Here is a 20,631-nt window from a genome sequence, read left to right as displayed (position 1 = left end):
GAAGCAGAGACTGGATGATTATCAGTTATAGAAAGTATGCTAATATTGGGAGGGGTCAGATTGGATCAGAGGTGTCCTACGTGCCGCCCAAACAAGATTAAAATGTAAATAAAAAGTGAATAAGACAAAATAATATACAAGAGGTAATAAAACAAATAACACACAAAATATAATAGACATATTATTTATAATGCATTATATAATTATAGATGATATACATATTTACATATGTATATCATCTATAATTAAATAGATAGATAAATGAAAATTTTACATGGTTTTCTAAGTGACTATAAAGCCAACAGCGGTTCTTGGGTATTATTTAGTGGCTTCTGTTTCTATATGAGCTTTATACCACTGGACTAGATGGTCTCCCAACATCCCTTTCAATTTTAAGATTGTAGGTTTTTCTGTCCACTAAATACTGAGTATTAGATTTTGTTTTAATATTCTTTTTTTTTTTTTTTTTCCTCTCTCCTTTCCCCCTCTGTGGAATTCCAGAGATCACTGGGGTCATATGAGTAGCAACACAGTATATGGCAAATCAGTAAGAGTGTCAGAGAATACCGAGGGTTAAGGGCCACACACTTACTTTCCCTCTCTGAGCCTCCCTTTCCTCATCTGTAAAATAAGGAGATAATAATATCCACACAACTTAGCTAGAAGAACTGTTGTGATGATTATAGGAGATCATGACTATCATGTACTTCACAAAAAACCTGTCACTGTGAGTTAATCACCCCAAATAACCTGTGCCTTTGAATATTGTTATAAATGAATATTTAGAGATCTATTCAGATCGCCAAGTGACTATGGGCCTAAGGATGGAGGCCTGAGGTAACAAAGGCCCAGCACATAACGGGATGTTGTATATGTATTGGGCAATACCCCTCCTCCCCAAAAGGAAGAGAAAGGGACTACAAGCTGAATCATGCCTGAAGTAATTGCTGACAACACAGTAGCACATCCTATCATACACATCCCATTACCTCACCCTTATGACCATCAGCGTGTAACATTTCCCCTTTCTGTAATTTTCTGTACTCTGTTTTTTCTCTTTCTCCCCACCCTCTTTCTTACATTTTCTTTCTCCTCTCCTTTCAGTCTCCTTTATCTATCAGTGGCTTGGCTCTGACAGTGAACAGCCATCACTTGGACTCAGTGATGGTCCTCAGAGTTCATAGATGGCTGATCATTCATCTGTAGGTACACCTGTATGTACTGATAATGTGCCAGAATGTTTCAATACCTTCTAGTCTCGATCTTTTTTTTTCTTTTCTGTCTGCTCCAATCTGACTAGAACTGTTGTGGGCAGGGTTCTGAGGTTTCAAAGACAAAATGAAAAATATCCCCAACTATAAGGGAGCTTTTATTTTTTTCCCTCTTAAACTGAGGGGATACAACTTGTAAACAAAACTGTATATACACAATAATTTAAGGAGCAAAAACTAGCACTACTATAAGGGGGAGAGCAGGAAAGACTTCCCCTTAGAGGTGGTGCTTAAGCCAAATTTGAATTAAACCATGCCTTCTAAGAGGCTGGGTGGAATGCTCTCTGGATTTTCATCCAGAGATGAAAGGGGGGAGACTGATGGGATGCGGAACTTGGAGTCAGGAAGTCATCTCATCTCAGACGACTGCTAGTTGGATGATTCTGGTGAAATCACATTACTTCCTCACTTGTCTAATCTGTAAAATGAGGCAGTTGTACCTTTAAGGACCTAGTAATTATGCAGTAAAGATACTAGTTGTACCTTTAAGGACCATACTGGTTCTAAACTCATATTCTTCTTATCTACAAGTAGAAGATTGACTAGAATAGGAATATTGTGAAATAAGCATTGGAAAATAGATTGTTCAGTTCTTCCCTTCCCTGTTTCCTCCCGTCTTTCCCCTCTATTATCTTTTTCTCCATGACTGTAGTTTTTCATTCATTTTTCCTTTTCACAAATTTTTGAAAGCATTCCTTCTCTTTGCTGTGGAAACGTCTCCTTCACTTTCCCTAATATCCTGTGAAATTATGGGTAAGACTGGGATAGGAATGTGTCCTGAAATCATCTGATTGCTTACTTTTGAAACTAACATGCATTATTTTGATATTGGATATGGCCATAATTCAAGAGCCCTTAAATTCCTCTTCTTGGTTTGATGTCACCCAGGGAACAGCTGGACCTCTATAAGTGTATTATGATGGTCCTTTTCTCCTCAGTCATATGTATTTTGAAAATCTGGATTCTGGCTGACCTGGAAAACTGACCCAGAAAGGAAAGAGAGAAGCCATATGGGCAAGAATCCCAGGACTTGGGGAAAGGGAAGTTCCCTTTACTGCCACATACTAGGAAGAGTTAGACTGGAAGAAAAAGCAAGTATGACATTTTGGAATTCACTGGGAATGTCCTTGGTCATCATCCAATTTTAAGATTGTCTGCTAGTGAAAAATAAAGTGTAGACAATTCAAGTTATCTTGCTTAGAGTGTTTATAAAATTCAGCATATGATGTTGGCAAGTTTTTCAGCTCTGTCCAGAACAGAATACACTACAACTGACTGCAATTGCCCCTTAAGGATGAGGCCACTTAATGTATTTGTGGTTGTGTTTTCAGGTATTACTTCCCAACCTACGAAAATGACACCCTGCTGTGTGCATTGTCTGACAGCGAAGGTGACCTGAGCGCTGAGGGGCTGAAGGAGGATGACATCCCTGTCATAAGTGAGGATGTCTCCAATCTGCAGGCTCTGAAACAAAGCAGTGTTTTGAACCAGTTGCTACAAGGAGAAGGATCAAAAAGCCAGAGAAAACTGTAGCCAACAGCAGGAATGTTGGGATGGCTTTCATACTCAAGCGCAATTCAGATTTCCACACAGGATTTGAACTTAGAGAGGACCTTGGAGATAATCTTGTCCAAGCCATCATTTTATAGATAAGAAAATTCAACTCCAAAGAGATTTTGTGATTCCCCCTGGAGAAGACTAGAAGTAACTAGTACCAGTATTCCAACTCAGGTACCTTGATCTCTAGATGGGAGATCAGTCATAAAAGGAGAAAACATGGAATTTTAGCACATCACTATTTGACTTAAGATCACCTGCCAAGGAAAAATGAAGTTCAGACTATTTAAATGTGTGTATTCTTTGTGTGTAATGCTTGTAATTTGTACATAAGTTTTTCTGAATAAAACTTGCACATGAAATTTTCTACAAAACAATGGCTGGCTTTTCACAGTGCACGGTTCTCTTGGGAGGGTGGCTATAGGCAAAGGGGCTCCTGGGATGAAAGCAAAGGGCAAGAATCTCCCCTCTCCATGACTTTGTGCAGGTTATCTCTCATACTTGAAAGGTACTTCTTTCTTCTTACCTCTGCCTCAAAGAATCCCTAGCTTTCTTCAAAGCTAAACTCAAGTGACATCTACAGGAAGCAAGAAAAAAACAAATCCTTTTTGTGCTCTCATAAGGAATGGGATTTCTTCCCCCCTTATCCCCCCCATAGGAGGTCTTTTGGAAAATGGGGGAAAAAAATCTCAAGTGACATCTACAGGAAGCAAGAAAAAACAAATCCTTTTTGTGCCCTCATTAGGAACGGGATTTTTTTCCCTCATAAATATAGGAGGTCTTTTGGAAAATGGAAAAAAAAATTTTTTTTGTTCAACCAAAAGTCTTTTTTCCCCTCTCTTTTGCCCCCTTTTAAAAAATCTGCCTATTAATCATAGTGAATTTTTCTTGCTTTCATCTTAAAGATAAGATCCTATAAGTTTTTTATTTGCATTTAAAGCCCATTAAAATCTGGCTTCAAACTGTTTTTCTACAGTGATTTAAAAATAACTGCCCCCCCCCTACACATTGTCTGTCTCTCTCCTTCCTACTTCACAGCCCCTAGTCAAATTGGACTGCTTGGTCTTCAAGCACAAAATTCCATCACCTGCCTCAATCCTCCTCCCTGTTCTCTGCCTTTTGGAATCTCTACCTCCCTTCCAGATTTGGCGGATTGTTCCTTCTCCAAGAGGCCTTTCCTAGTTTCATCCCAGTTATTAGTGGTCTCCCATCCAACCTGTGGAATGACTTTGAATTTGCTCTGTGTGTGTGTTTTTTGTTGTTGTTGTTTTTTTTTTTTTTTTGTGTGTGTGTATGGTGTTTTCATTTATTTGTTGTTTTCTCTCAGAAGAATATAAGTTCTGTGAGGGCAGAGTGCATCTCACTTTTGTATTGTCCCAGCACCTGTGTGCATGGTATGCTAGGAACACTTAATAAATTCTTAGTGAATTTTGTTTGGAAGTCATAGTGACCCCTAATTTGAATGAAAGTATAGCAATACATGGAGCACAGGTGGTGCAGTAGATAGAGTGCCAGGCCCAGAGCCAGGAAGACCTGAATTCAAATTTGACCTCAGCTGAAGGAAATGCAAACCACTAGAGTATTTTTTTGTCACAGAAACCCCAAATGGGGATCATAAAGAATCAAACATAGCTGAAAACAACTAAACAAAAACAATATAGTTTACAAATGTTTGCAATGACTCAAGATACTGGAAGGGAAATGGTTCTCTAGTTTTTCAGCACAGGCCCAGTGTTGGTTGCTTTCATGGGATGCTTTTGCTCCAACTATATGCTTAAGTATAAGAAATCTAAAAACAGACTGCTTTTCTAGGCATTGAAAGTCAGGGGTTCACATTCCAAAAGGAAAAGAAAACTGTCTCAATTAGACACTAATCTTACTTGAAATCTGGAGTAGGAGTGAATTTTGTCCTACAAATAATTGTAGAAAGGTTAAAGCCAGAATATGACAGGCTTTAAATGAAAGTCAAAAAAACCTTATTTCTAAGTTTTTCATTTTCTTTGTAAAGAGATGTTCCTTAAATTTGTTTAATTTCAAGATTCCTAGGCAATGCTAAATAGCAGAACTTCATCACTGAATATTGCATGTTTTCAAAATTTTTCATGATTATACAAAAATATTTTTGAAGACATATAAAGTGTAACCTCCATCAGTGCAGAAAATTTTTATACCAAGGGTTCCTCACATTTATAAAATTGCAGATTGGGACAACACACACACACACACACACACACACACACACACACACACACACACACACAAAAGGTTTTCTTTATAAAGCTGTCCAATAATCATGCATTTCTGAGTTCATATATTCCATAGTTTCCTGATTGTGACACTCTGAACACTGATTCAGATTGGTTTTTATAGGGGAAAAAATAGTGCCAAGACTTCTTGTAATATGGCTACACGTTGTCTATTCTGACTGGACTTACAAATGCCTCCATCCACAAAAGATACATTAAAATGAAAAGGACAAAGTTCTTGCCTCAGGAAATTTATTATATTTCTCATGCCAAACGTTTCCTATCTTGTTGGTTTTAAAAGTCAATAAGTAAAGAGAAAATTCAACATAACCTAATAGCTCAGCTGAGATATTTACTGAATAAATGCTCTTTGCAAAACACAAAAGAAACTGGAAAATTCAAAGATGTGTATCATGATCCCTGCTCTTGATGAGCTTGTCTAGTAAGGTAGGCTTATCTCCGTTAACAGACTTTTTGTTAGAACCTTAATTAGCTTTTCTATGCCTACTCTGCAGAGGTGCTAGAAATGAACTCTGACTTTCCCATAAAACAGTCTTATGTAATAAGCAGCAATGTATCCTTTTTTTTAATCCCTTTTGTAATGCTTTATCTTTTTTTCCAAATTACAGGTAAAGGTATTTTCAACATTCCCTTTTATAAGATTTTGAGTTCCATATTTTTTCTTTCTCTTCCCTCCCCCAAGATGGCAAGCAATCTGATACAGATTACACATTATGCCTTTTTTTCTATAAATAATCATTTTAATCAATTATAAATGATATAATTTCAGTGTATATTCTTTCTGTTTCAAGTCTCTACCCATTCTGATGCATCTATCACACAGCTAAATGATTTTCCATAAACGTCTACTTCATCATGTCACTTTCCTACTCAACACCAATGGTTTCCTGTTGCCTTTAGGATAAAATAAAAATTCTATTTGACTTTTAAGGTCTTTTATAGACTAGGTTCATCCTAACTTGAGCCTCATTATCTCTTCCCTTCCTATATTCCCTGTTCCTCCCATGTAGAATTTTATTTTCCATCTCCATACCTTTATTATCTTCATCTCCCATACCACAATGTTTTGGGTTTTTTCTCCCCTTAGCTTCGCTTCCAAAAACACCTCTCTCTTCTTCAAGACATCACTTTCTGTATCAAGAGTTTTTAACTTGGGTGGGGCAGGAAAAGGAGGTCTGTGCATTTTTTTCCTGTGTTTCTTGCGATTGTATTTCTATAGGCTACCTTTGTAATCCTCTGTATTTTATGCACTTAACAATATCATTCTGAGAAGGGAGGCTTTACTAGACTATCAAAGGGCTATGGTACAAAAAAGGTTAAAACTGTTCATATGAAGCCTTATTTAATGCTCCCAATTACTAGTACTGTTCTTACCCAATTACTTTTATTTTGTATATATTCTGAAGCTGTTTATTCTCTATATATTTATATATGTATATGTCTCCTCCAGTTGAATGTAAGCACTTGAAAGGAGGAATTATTAAATTCTCTCTATCTGTATTCATAGCATCCACACGTTGTCTGGCATGTGATACTTAATACATCCTTCTTGACTGATTAATAAATTCTAAAATACTAATCTGAGAACTTCAGGGACATATTATGGATGTGGATAGTCTCTCCACTAATGGAGATTATGTCCCATCTATCCATTGGTATAGTATTCTCCAGAATTGAATATGTCCAATATCAGATACTAAGTTTACTGGGCTTCTCCCTAGGCAGGTAGACATTACCCACCCTGCCCCCACACATTCTTGTTTTCCTCCACCCACAGCCAAAGTACAGATTGTATATATGTCTCCCAGGCCCAGTTTCACACATATGGACTCTTAACTTGCCCATCCAGGCCTAAAACTCATGAGAGAGATTAGGGGTTGGATAGGTAGGTATTCCCCAAGACTCTGTCTGAAGTAGGCCCTTTTCTTCCTTTATTCTATGTTCTTGATAACACCATTGGTTTTCATGGGTTTAATTATAATCTCAAATGTAAACAAGCTCCATTGTCATCCCTCAGCATTACCTTACTGAAGGGTCTCAATAGGGATAAAATTGGGCCAGTTATCTTTTTCCCTAAGCCTTCCCAATTCCCTAACTTCCCTATTTCTGTGGAAGACCCCACCATCCTTCCAGCATCCCGGGCTTGTAATCCCAGTGTTTATCACAACTTCCTCATCCTTCTCTCACTCCCTACAACCAGTCGGTTCCCAGATGCTGTTATTTCTACCTCAGCATCTCTCAGTTCACCCTTTCTCTCCAAACACTGAGCTATTACTATCGTTCAGGTCCTCAATCCATCTTGCCTAGATTATTCCAACAACTTCACTGATACCGAGTCTCAATTCTCTCCCCATTCCCGTCTGCCTTATACACAGAGGCCACTACAAATAATGCTTGCTGATGGTTTTAGTTGGATACTGCTTATTATTTTAAGGTAGTTCCCTTTATCCCTATGCTCTTTGGTGTTTTTAATAAGCTTCTTTGATTCTCCTGACTGCCAATATTCCAACTCCCTAACCTACCCTGTACACTATTTCGAGTGTATATATTTCTATTTATTAACTTATAGTTATGCTGTATAAATTCATATAGGTTCTTAGCGTCTCCCCATTACTCCTGGAGAGTAGGGATTCTCTCATTCTCTGTATGTGCATCCCCTGCACTAGCACAAAGGCTGGCACTGTAAGTACTTAATAGACACTTATTGGTCTTTTGTTATATGTGAGTCATCTCCACAGAGATAATAGTTAAACTCACAGGAGCTGATGAAGCTACTAGAGAGAATACAGAAGAGAAGAAATAAGGACTTAGGAGAGAATTTCAGATAATACCCACTGTTGGAGTGTGTGTGGGGGGGATGTGAAATGGAGGATTAGTCAGCAAAGGAACCTAGGGAGTATATAGATTAATTTTTTTTTTTCTTTTTGGCTGAAGCAATTGGGGTCAAGTGACTTGCCCAGAGTCACACAGCCAGGAAGTGTTAAGTGCCTTAGATTAGATTTGAACTCAGGCCCTTCTGACTTCAGGGCTGGTGCTCTACGCACTGAGCTACCTAGCTGCCCCTGAGTATATACATTTAGTAGAAGAAGTAATCATAAAAACCCAGAAAAGTGCAAATTAAGACAACTCTGAGGTACCACTACACACCTCTCAGATTGGCTAAGATGATAGGAAAAGATAATGATAAATGTTGGAGGGGATGTGGGAAAACTGGGACACATTGTTGGTGGAGTTGTGAATGGATCCAACCATTTTGGAGAGCAATCTGGAACTATGCTCAAAAAGTTACCAAACTGTGCATACCCTTGGTCCTGCAATGTTATTACTGCACTTATATCCCAAAGAGATCTTAAAGAAGAGAAAGGGACCCACATGTGCAAGAATGTTTGTGGCAGCCCTTTTGTAGTGGCCAGAAACTGGAAACTGAGTGGATGCCCATCAACTGGAGAATGGCTGAATAAATTGTGGTGTATGAATGTTATAGAATATTATTGTTCTGTAAGAAATGACCAACAGGATAATTTCAGAAAGGCCTGGAGAGACTTACATGATCTGATGCTGAGTGAAATGAGCAGAATCAGGAGATCATTGTATATGACAAATGTAAGATTGTACTCTGATTAGTTTTGATGGACATGACTCTTCTCAACAATGAGATGATTCAGGTCAGTTCTAATGATCTTGTGATGAAGAGAGCCATCCACACCCAGAGAGAGGAATGTGGGAACTGTATGGATCATAACATAGCATCTTCACTCTTTTTGTTGCTTGTTTGCATTTTATTTTCTTCCTTATTTTTTTCCTTTTTGATTTGATTTTTCTTGTGCAGTAAGATAATTGTATTAATATGTATCCATATATTGGATTTAACATATATTTTTACCATGTTTAACATATATTGGATTATTTGCCATCTAGGGGAGTGGAGAAGGCAGTGAAAAATTAGAACACAAGATTTTGCAAGGGAATGTTGAAAAATTATACATACATATGTTTTGAAAATTAAAAAGCTTTAATTAAAAATAAAAAAAAAACAGAAAAGGAAGGAATATCTAGAAGGAAGAAGTAGTAAATAAGGTGAAATGCAGCAGAAAAGTTAAGAAAGATGAGAACTGAACAAAGACCACAAGATTTGGTCATTAAATCATTGGTGACTTTGGAAAGAGTAGTTTCACTTGAGTTATGAAGTGGGAATCCACATGCAAAAGGTTGTGTAAAGAATAAGAGGAAAGGAAGTGAATGCAAGAGCTACACACAGTTTTGTCAAGGAATTGAGATAAGAAAGACAGGGGAGATATAGGATAATAGCTTGAGAAACTGGCAGGGACTAGTGAAGGATTTATAAAGCGAAGGAAAACTTGGCATATCTGAAGGCATAGGGAAGAAAACTATAATTATCTAGTCAAGGAACTAATCTTTAGTTCTAGCATCATAGTACCATGCATACAGTAGACACTTAATAGTCGATTGAAATAATTGACCCTTTTGAGATAAGATTGAGATAAAACAGATTTAGGCCTTCTATTGATGATCTTGGTATAAATAATATTTACATTACAAAAGAGAACAGGTACATATATATGTACACACACACACACAGAAACAGTCTTGTACAAAGAAAAGAAGGGGCAAAGAGAATTTAACAGGTTTATGAGTGTTAGTAGCCCTATTTTGCAGACTGAATTCCAAGAACATAAAAAGACACGTTACAACCATTGCAAAATTTTGCTCAAATATATTTGCAAAAATGAAAACAAGATTGTTACTTTTGGCTTGATCATCCATGTTAATGGCTGTTTGAATGTTGCCTTCCCTCACCTTTGGCAACTTAATTCTGTTATAATTGACTCTAGCTTTTTTATTTCCCTGGTTTCTGTTTGGTTTTTATTTACTTAAAGAATGAAGTCTCCATAGACCTCAGATCATCGCAAGTTTTACATCACACAATTTCCTTACTGTCTGAGCTTCTGGGAGCATTCTCAGGCTGCATTTTGAAATGCATAATAATGTTTGATGCTCTCTGAGGGAGGGCTAGTTTTCTGTATCCATTTTTATATGAGTTTATCCAATTTCACAGATTCTTGCATTTGGATCAAGCTGTTGAAATATATGCAGAATGTTGCCACTGTCAAGGAATGTTCAGTTTATTTGTGAAAATGGATGGCATATAACTCATATTTTTGAAAAACACTTAAAAGAGAAGTAATGGTTTCATAAATGCCCATTGTAGAAAATCTGAGGTGATATTCCTGCAGCAATAAGCAAATTCTAAATACTTAGGCATTCTGAACGGGTAGCTGTCTGCTTGAGGGAGCCTGGTCACTCAAGGAGGAAAACAGTAAATAAAGAGGAGGAGTTGCATTAATAAGTAGGGTCTGGAGGAACAAGAAAAAAACCTGCCAAGGGGACGTGAGTGGTGTAGGAATTCACAAAAGACATGGCATATAAATCTGGTCAGTCAAGCAGTGACTTGGACATCATTGTAATTATTGTGTATGTGACTTCACCATAGCTTCTTAACTTCTGGGTCTGTCTTTCTGATAGCTTAAGCAGAAGGCCCTTTACCAATCTGATTAGCTCATTAGGAAAATTAAGTCAATAAAAACTACTGGACAGAGTGCTTTCAAATAAACCCCAAATAAGAACGATTCTGTAAAATAAAATTAAGAACAGCAGTGACAATTATTTTACACAAAATAACTTCAGGGGAGGAGAAAGTATTGAGAAAGATCAACATTTCTGATTTCATGAGTGTAGAAAGTCATCTAATATGGAAACTTCCATAAAAGCAGATATTAGATAATGATGATGATAAATAGCATTTATATAACATATTTAAGTCTGTAAGACATTTTACAAATATTAGCTCATTTTATCCTTACAGCAACCCTAGAAAATAGGTATGATCTCCATTTTATTGATGAGAAAACTAAAATTGACAGAAGCTAGCTGATTCTCCCAGGATCACACTATAAATAACTGAAGCAGGATTTGAACTCAAGTCTTTCTCATTCCAGATCCAGGATCCTATTCATTCTTAGAGTTGTCTGAGGCAATGAAAAATTAAGCACTTGCACAGGTTGTTAACCAATACAGGCCGGACTTAACCTCAGATTTTCTGACTCAAGGCCAGGTCCCTATCCCTTAAGTCATAAAAGAATTCAAAATTTTAAATCAAACTAGTTGTTTTTTTGTTTTTGTTTTTTTTAAGATATAAAGAACTCCTGGTAAGAAAATTACCTTTTCTAATGCGAACATACCTGCTTTCCAGTTTAGTCTTTTTTATTTATTTATTTATTTATTTATTTATTTATTTATTTATTTATTTATTTATTTATTTTGGCAAAGCAATTGGGGTTAAATGAGTTGCCCGAGGTCACACAGCTAGTACATGTTGTATTTCTGGGGATGTATTTGAATTAGGTTCTCCTCACTCTAGGGCTGGTGTTCTACCCATTCATTGCGCCATCCAGTCACTCCCTAATTTAGTCTTACAAATTTGCCTATAGTACTAAAAACTTATAACTGGCCCAGAATGATATAGTCAATATATGTCTTGGGCAGCACCTGAATCTAGGTCTTCCTAGGTCCCTGATGTAAACCAGTTACCTAAAGAATCAAATATGCTTCTGGTCTGGCATCTAATGCCCTTTACTACCTAGACCTAGCCTACATTCCATCTATTTCCTTTCCACCCAAGACGAAATAGTAGATAAAGTGATGGACTCAGAGCCAGGAAGACCTTAATTCAAATCCAGCCTCATACTCTGTAGCTATGTGATCCTCAGAAAATCACCTACCCTGCCATCTGCCTCAGTTTCTTCACCTGTGAAATGGGGATACACCAACTACTCTGGGTTATTTTGAAGATAAAGTGATATAATACATATAAAAAGTGTTCTGTAACTCTTAAAGCACTATACAAGTGATTATTAATAGCTATTATTATTATTAATCTGTAGTCCAAAAAAACTGTTTTAAACACTGACTTTATAAGCCCATGATCTTAGACAACCTGATGCAGAGTGAACACATACCAGAGGCCTCTTAATTCAGTAATTCCTGACTCCAAAGCCAGCCCTCTAACCCCTACAACATGATAGCTTTAATGAACAACATTATAATACAACAAAATGATAGGTAATTATGGCATGGGTGGAACTTCCAAAGTAGCCATTATTGCATGCTTGACTTTTTTTTTTAAGGATCCAAAGGAACTGCAATTTTTTATATATGTATGTACTGTGCTCAAACCATAATTACAGTGAATTATTCTTTGGAGAGCAGAGTAAAATTGGAAACCAATACATGAAAAAAGATAAATATACACATATGCATACACATGTATATTTATATACACATATGCATATTTATATACATGCACATATATTTATACACATATGTATGTGCATGTATACAATCTTGTATATACACGTTTGCATGCATATATGTATATATTGTATTTATATCTATTTGTATGTATAATATATTTGTGTGTGTGTGTGTGTGTGTATACACACATACCCACAAGCAAATACAGTTAGTGTAAATAATGAATCCCCAGAAGTAGTTACATTATTTGAATTTACATTGCTTCTTTCTATTGAGTTGGAACCAAATACCATATTTTACATAATAATTCCTTGGAATGGTATGAATTTTAATATATGAAACCACTTCTGAGGATTTATTTTTTGTGCTAATTAGAATCTGGATATACATATACATTACATGTATATGCACATGCATGTATGTAATATATACATGTGTGTATATTATATATACACACAAATAAGTACTTTCTAAAATTTGTAATCATTACTAAAGCTACAGCATCCATGAGGTAGGAGACATGCTCCCAAGCTTCACAGAAAGTTGTTCAATTTCTACTCTTTCACTATTCCTTAAGAAACCAGAAGAAGAGTAAGAGACTGCCATATGAATGAATGTATAATCTGTGATAACTGAGATTTTAGAAAAGAAAAGTAGTTATTAGATACTTTTGTTATTTAATGATTTCTGTGACCCCATCTGGGGTTTTCTTAGCAAAGGTATTTCAGTCCAGGCCTGGGACTCTATTCACTGTCTCTCCTTTTTATCAATGGGTTTTTAAACAAATCCAAAACAACATAGTACTGAATATACTCCTAGAGGTTTCTCTATCTTGCTTAAAAATACTTTTAAACTTAGACATTCATCTATGTGTCTCACTGCTAAGAGAGGCTGAGATAAGGTCTCTGAGCTACAGTGAATTAAACCTATTAGTTGTCTACACTAACTCTAGAAGCATTATGATAAGTCAGGAGTACAGGGAACAAGCTTCCCTAAAGACAAGTGAACCAGTTAGCACAGGTCAGAAACAGAGCCAAAGTTTTCTTGCTAATTAGAGCAGGACAAGGCTCTGAGTAGTCCCTGTGCTTCCAGACTGAGTGACATAGAAAATTCCAGTCTTTAAAATAAAATTTAAAATTTAAATTATTGGATTTTTCTTGCAACATGGCTAATGTGGAAATTTGTTTTGCATAATTACACACGTATAGCTGGTATCATATTGCTTGCCTCCACAGTAGGTGTGGGAAGTGTCTGGAGAGGAGATAATTTGGTACTCAAAATGTTTAAATAATGAATTTTTAAAATAAATAAATTATGAAAAATTAAGGACCTGAAAAAATAATTATTAGAACTAAAATTATACTCTTTTAACCCAATGATTTAGTTACTATTGTAATATTTCTAATCATAGAATTGTTGACATAAGTATTAGTCTAATACCTGTGCTATTGTTCCAATGAATATTATATTTTCATTGATTCTGATCAAGCATAACCATACTTCAGTTTCCTCCTACATATACAATAATCTGGTTGGATTAAATGACCTCTAAGATTTCTTCTAGCTCTAAAACTTAAGACTTTAGTGCTTTGACAGCAAAAAAAAATTATTAAATCTTTCCCTTTAAAAAAAATTGTCTACACAGAAGAGGAGACACAGAGAGTGATATAGACTTTTAGTTTATACATAGTATTTGAAATTAAAAATAAAATAGATGTCCATCAAACTTAACAAACTGTGGAACATGAATGAAATATTGTGCTATAATAAAAATGAATAGGATGAAATCAGAAAAGAATGAGAAAACAAATCAAAGCAGAGCAAAGTCAAAAGAACCAGGAACACATTGATGCACAATGATAACAACAATGTAAATGAAACAAGAATAATTGAAACTAAGTGCTGTGAAATTATATGACTGAGCTTGATCCTATTTACAGAAGCTATATGAAAATGTACTTTGTATTATCATAACTTGGATTCCAGGTAAGACACATGCCTAATAGTTTGTTATCATATGAAGGAGATCAGGATGACAATTACCAACTTGTGTGAAAGCTACTTAACTTCAAAGAAAATATCTAGAAGGAAAAAAATTAACCAGAATAAATGCAGAAACTCTGCATTCAAAGAACTAATTCAGAGTGAAAGGAACTTTGGAGGTCATCTAATCCAATCCCTAATTTTACAGATGGTTTATTAAAATATCAGAAATAGGATTCAAACCCAAGTGACTCTGGGCTCCCCAATCCAAAACTTTATATATAATATATATATATTATATGTGTATGTGTGTGTTTGAGAGACACACACACAGAGACAGACAGACAGACAAGAGAGACAGAGAGAGAAATGTTTGTGTGTATGTATATTATTACATGTAGTTCATTAACAAAAAGGATTCCTCAGTCATTCCTTTCTCTCATTCATGGCCAAACAATTTTATGTGGATGTATAATTATTTTCTTCCCTCCACATCAGGGCTGTAGAAAATTTGTTTGATAAAGGTAAGTAGTGGGTTGCTATTGTGTGTCCTGGGATCACCTGCAAATCTTTGAGCTAGGAGAGTATCTCAGAAAAGGTGACAAATACAGGATGCTCTAAGTTCTAGCCTTTATAAGACAATGCTGAAAGCTACAACTATGTGGTAACTGAATGCAAGGTATGTATGGCCAGTGGTGTGAATACATAGCTGGTGTTGGAGCCAAGAAGACTTGAGCTCAAGTCCCATCTCTGATATGTATGATCCTCCGCAAGTCATTTAACCTCTCAATGTTCCAGTCAACTCTTTTAAGACTCTAAATTACAGAGAAGTACTTTCTTTATCTGGGAGTTCCTTATTTCAATAATACTAGTGCAATCACTCTTTACGACAATATAAATAGAAACAACAACAGGATATAAAATAAACCCACTAAAATGGTCAGTCTTTCCATAACTGTCAACAAAATCTGTAAGGAAGAGATAAAAAATAAATTTCATTCAAAATAACTACAGTATATATGAAATATCTAGGAATTCATTTATTGAAATATATATATACACACAATTATTTAAATCTGGTGACACATTGGATAGAACGCCTGGCCTGAATCAGGAAAGATCATCATCCTGAATTCAAATCTAGTCTCAGATGCTTATTAAGCTGTGTGAACCTGGGCAAATCATTTAACTCTATTTACTTCAGTTCCTCATCTGGAATATGAGTTAATTCCAGTATTTTTGCCAAGAAAACCCCAAATGGGAACATGACTGAAACAACTAAGCAATTACTAAACACTTTTTGCAGAAATAAGCAGACAGAAATAAATATTGAAGAGGGACATGATGATATAATAAAAATTACAATGCTACCTAAATTAATTTAGAGATTTAGCCTCACCATATCAAATTACCAAAGAATAGAATTTTAAAAAATTATAAAATTCATGTGAAGATAGGTTTGTTAATGCAAAAATATGCATGCATGTATAAATTAATAATGCCTATTTTGTAAAGGTTTTAACTCCATCTGTTAGATTATAATCTCTTTTGATTAGAAAGTGAGGGGATGCCTATCAGCTGTGGAGTAACCATATAAGTTGTGGTTCATGACTGTGATAGAATTCTATCAGGAATTATGAGCAGAATGCTTTAAAAACCTGGGAAGACTTATATGAACTGATGCAAATTAGAGTGAGCTTCTAGAACCAGGAGAACATTGTACACAGTAATAGCAATATTTCATGATGATCAACTGTAAATGACTTAACTACTTTGATCAAGATAATTATCCAAGACAATTCCAAAGGACTCTGGATGAAAAATGCTATCCATCTCCAGAGAAAGAACTGATTAATTTTGAGTGTAGATTACATTTTTTAAACTTTATTTTTCTTGGGTTTTGTTGTTGTTGTTGTTGTTATTTTGTGTATTTTTTTTTTGCAACATGGCTAATATGGAGATAAGTTTTGGATGACTTCATATATAATCTATAATTGATATCTATATTACTTGCCTTCTCAAGGTGGGGAGAACAGAAGGGAAGGAGAGAATTTGGAACTCAATTTTTTTTTAAAGTAAATGATTAAAAATAATTTTACATGGACTTGAGAAATATTTAATAAAATAAATAAAAATATATTGTTTAAAAAAACACAAGCTCTTTGAGGATGGTGTAATATGATTTTTCATATCTTCTTATCTTCAGTGTCTAGCACAGCACCTCCTAATTGCTTAATGGATACTTATTTAATTCAAATCAATTTAAATGCTGTTTAAAAAATCTGGCACATTAAAACTATATTTGTATCCCCAAAAAACATTATAGAATTTTAAGTCCAGAAGAGGTTGGAGATTATTTATTCCAAAGCACCTTACCACATAGAAAAAGAAACCCACAAAATGTTAGGTTTTTGTTTTTTTTAGGCTTTGCTAATAGTTTTTGTCCTAAATATTATAGCAAATTCCCTTGCTACATTAAAAATCATTCAGTTTTTACCACTAATACCATTTACACATTCTGATGAACACTCCTGAGGAAAAAAAACGCTGGGGACATTCACCTGGCATCCTACTTCTGAAGTTTGTCTTAATACTACCTCTAACGTGATGATTTACTATAAAAGGTTTATAATCTATGAAGCACATTACTCAGAACTTAGAGACTTTTATATGATAAATTTTAAATGAAGAAAACCTTCAAACTTTTCTTCTAAACATTTTGAAAGTTGGAATCTATTAAGAAAGACTTCAGAGCAAAACGTAGTACATACTCTCAAAAAACTTTGCAGCTGCTGAATGAATTATGACAAGCTTCTCTTTTTAAGTACCCAACTTACTTCTAAAGAGTGGTTTGGGCTCTGGGGACAATTTAGCTCATTGATTTATAAAGTAGCTTTCATTTCTAAGAAGTATTCTCTGGCTTGCTCTGTATCTACTTGATTATTTTAAATTACCCTTGAAACAAGTTACATGGGTGACCACTATTACTGAGGGTTTTTTTGGTGAAGGGAGGGAGATTTTTTATTCTTGTCCTTGTCCATAGACAAAGGAGGGCATTTTCTTTCATAAATATTATTAAGTTAGCAAAAGAAACTACACTTACATTTACAAGTAAGAATACGTAGAGCACTGAGTTAAAATCTTCATGAATTCAAATCCAGTCCCAGATATTCAGTAACTGTGTGACCCTGGTCAGATGATTTAACCCTGTTTGCCTCAATTTCCTCATCTGTAAGAGAATACAAGATTTGAAGTTAGAAGATGGGTTCAAAGAGACCACTCTTTCACAGAAAATACATAATTTAAGAAATACTTTAAAAGGTCAGGCTGCATCAGTTGGCACTGTACTAAGCATGAAGGATACAAAGAAAACCGCCATATTTAAAAAAAAATCCCTTTCTTCAAGAAGCGCATGGTCTACTGGCAAAGACAACATATCAAGCATTATGTACAAACAAAATAAATACAGAATAAATTGGAGGTAAGTTTAGAAGGAAGGCATAAACATTAAATGAGACCCAGAAAGATTTCTTACAAAAGGTAGGATTTTTGCTGAGATTTGACTGGTCAGGGAGAAAGGGGCAGCTAGTTGGCAATGGAGATAGAACCCTTAAGCTGGAGTTAGGAAGACACAAATCTCATACATGTATTAACTGTGTGATCCTTGCAAGTCACTTAAACTTGTTTGCTCCAGTTTCCTCATTTATAAAATGAGCTGGAAAGAAAACTCCAAATGGGATCAAGACAGAATCGGACAACTGCAACTGGAAGAAATGGGTGAAGAGAGTGCAGATACTTGGAGGCTGGAGGCAAAGTGACTATTGTAGAGAGCATAAAGCATAAAAAAGGCTGGAAAGGTAGGAAGGGCCATGTTATGAAGGGCTTTAAAGCCAAACAGAGGATCTTAGATTTGATCCTGGAGGAAAAAGGGAGACTGGAATTTATCAGGTTGTGATGTAATCGAACCTTCACTTCTAGAAGATCATCTCTTTGAGTGAAAGGTATACTGGAGTGAAAAGCAACTTAAGGCAGAAAGACCAACCAGAAGATCATTGCAATAAGTACAAACCTTCAACTCTTCACTGCTAGTCTAAGTGTTGGCCATGTCAAAAGGGAGAAGAGTGAGCTTCTCTTAAGTTCTTCTCTTAAGCTAGAAGAACAGGATCAAATTGATTCTCAGAGCCAATGTGCAACTTAATTTTGTGCAACTATGTTTTATTTAAGGGCTTTTGTCTTTTGAGGGAAGATATTTGAAGTAGAGGTAGTGATTGTCATTCAATTGTTTTTTATTTGTGTGACTCTTTGTGACTACTTTGAGGTTTTCTTGGCTAAGATATTAGAGTGTCTTGCTATTTTGCTTCTCCAACACATTTTACAATCGAGGAAACAGGTAAACAGGGTTAACTGATTTGTTCATGGTCATACTTTGAGGCTAGATTTGAACTGGAGGAAAATATTAATCTCAGTTCCAGGTCTGACACTAGAATCTTTAATTTTAATGGGCTCCAGGGCTGTGACTGACTCTCTCTACTTTCATTTGCTTTCCCTTTAGGCTCTTTTAATGACTTTTTCCTCTAATCAAGACTGGTTTTGTTTTGATTTTTATCCAATTTTCCCTATAAACAAACTATGATCTGTCCCAGACCTGTGTCCCTATATAGGATTGATACTAGCTCAGAAACCATACACAAACCCCTGAAAGATGATTTATAATATAAAAATAGAAACACTAATTTAGCACAGTTGTAGTTAGATCACAGTGCTAATGAGGCTGAGATTCTTTCTAGGAACAAATCACTTTGTCCAGCTTCATTCCACAGTTACAAACAGCATCTTTAACCCCAGCCATCTATCTCACAGATTTCACATTGCTGATCGTGAAGGGGATCAGGAAAAAATCCATTATACTAGAAAACAAATTCCAAACACATGTCCAACTAAATGTGGGTCAGTGATGATACTTCTGTATTCAAAGGACAGAATGTCTTTTTAAAATTGTCATAGAATCTGAGACTTAGCTTGACATCACCAAGAAAGGAGGTAACAAGCTAGCAGACAGTACAGCTTTCCTACAGACAGCCAGATCCATTTTATTTTCATCACTGGGTAAGAGTTCAAAAGCCTATTATGTTGGATTCTAACACAAAGTTTTATGTTAGTCACTTGTTCCAAATGTGTCTTTCTCACAAAGTCCACCCTTCTACCAGGCTAAGAAAAACCTGCAAAAAGAAAACTACTAGCTTTCGCAAACTCTTATAAAGTGAAGTTCTGATTGTGACAGAATTAAGTCTAAATATAATTTGGAAATGTAATGATAGAGTTATGTATTATAAAATTATACTACTATTAAATACTTATAAATAAATATAATTCAAATTATATGTTGTAACATAAAATACTATATTAATAAAAAGAATATAATTTTCTTCCTATTTCTCCCCAATATATTTTCCAGTGCATCTCAAGCTAAAAAATGTGTCATTTTTTCCCCTCTAGCTCTACCTCTTTGCTGCTTAATAATAGCAAAATTGTTTTAAGAACAACTTTAACTGAATAAATAATTTTGACTATTGTAAATACCTAAATTAGCTACAAAGGAAGATGCTGTCTTTAGCCAGAGAAAGAACTGCATAGGCTACCTCCCCAGCTTAAGTCTAAGGATGGTCAATGAATCTTTTTTTTTTTTTTTTTTTTTTTTTTGAGGCTGGGGTTAAGTGACTTGCCCAGGGTCACACAGCTAGGAAGTGTTAAGTGTCTGAGATCAAATTTGAACTCGGGTCCTCCTGAATTTAAGGCTGGTGCTCTATCCACTGCGCCATCTAGCTGCCCCGATGGTCAATGAATCTTAAAGTTTCTTTTCTGGCTTAAATATTTCTGAAGTTATCAATAAAGTTAATGTTTATTATAGCATGGAAAACTATATATCATTATAGAGGTACAGTATGAAGAGTGTTAGATTTGGAGTCAGAGGAACTGGGGACAAATTTTGACATGGCCACTTACTACTTGGTCGCTTTGGACAGGTCATTTAACCTGTCTGTGCCTCAGTTTCCTCATTTGTAAAATGATTATAGTAGACTAGATGTCCTCAGAATTCCCATCTAGTTCTAGGCAGCACCATGGATAGAGTATTAGATTTGAATACAAAATGACAAAAGTTCAAATTGTGCCTCAGATACTCAGAAGCTGTGTAACTCTGGGCAAGTTATTTAACATTTCAG

The 20,631-nt window shown here is 35.5% G+C and overlaps 1 protein-coding gene across 2 annotated transcripts in view; it reads left to right on the top strand.

Annotated features, from left to right (window-relative positions):
* ZNF277 (zinc finger protein 277) overlaps positions 1 to 3,202 on the top strand; it is a 156,142-nt gene extending 152,940 nt beyond the window's left edge. For both annotated transcript variants that reach the window (XM_074268285.1, XM_074268286.1), the window contains exon 12: positions 2,603 to 3,202. In XM_074268285.1, the coding sequence (XP_074124386.1) occupies positions 2,603 to 2,804 (202 nt within the window). In that variant the 3' untranslated portion in view covers positions 2,805 to 3,202. The remainder of the gene's footprint in view (positions 1 to 2,602) is intronic.
* The last annotated feature ends 17,429 nt before the right edge of the window (positions 3,203 to 20,631 follow it).

This window comes from Sminthopsis crassicaudata, chromosome 5 (genome assembly GCF_048593235.1).
Source record: "Sminthopsis crassicaudata isolate SCR6 chromosome 5, ASM4859323v1, whole genome shotgun sequence".
In the NCBI taxonomy this organism is placed as follows: domain Eukaryota; kingdom Metazoa; phylum Chordata; class Mammalia; order Dasyuromorphia; family Dasyuridae; genus Sminthopsis; species Sminthopsis crassicaudata.
This window is presented reverse-complemented; position numbering and strand designations above follow the sequence as displayed.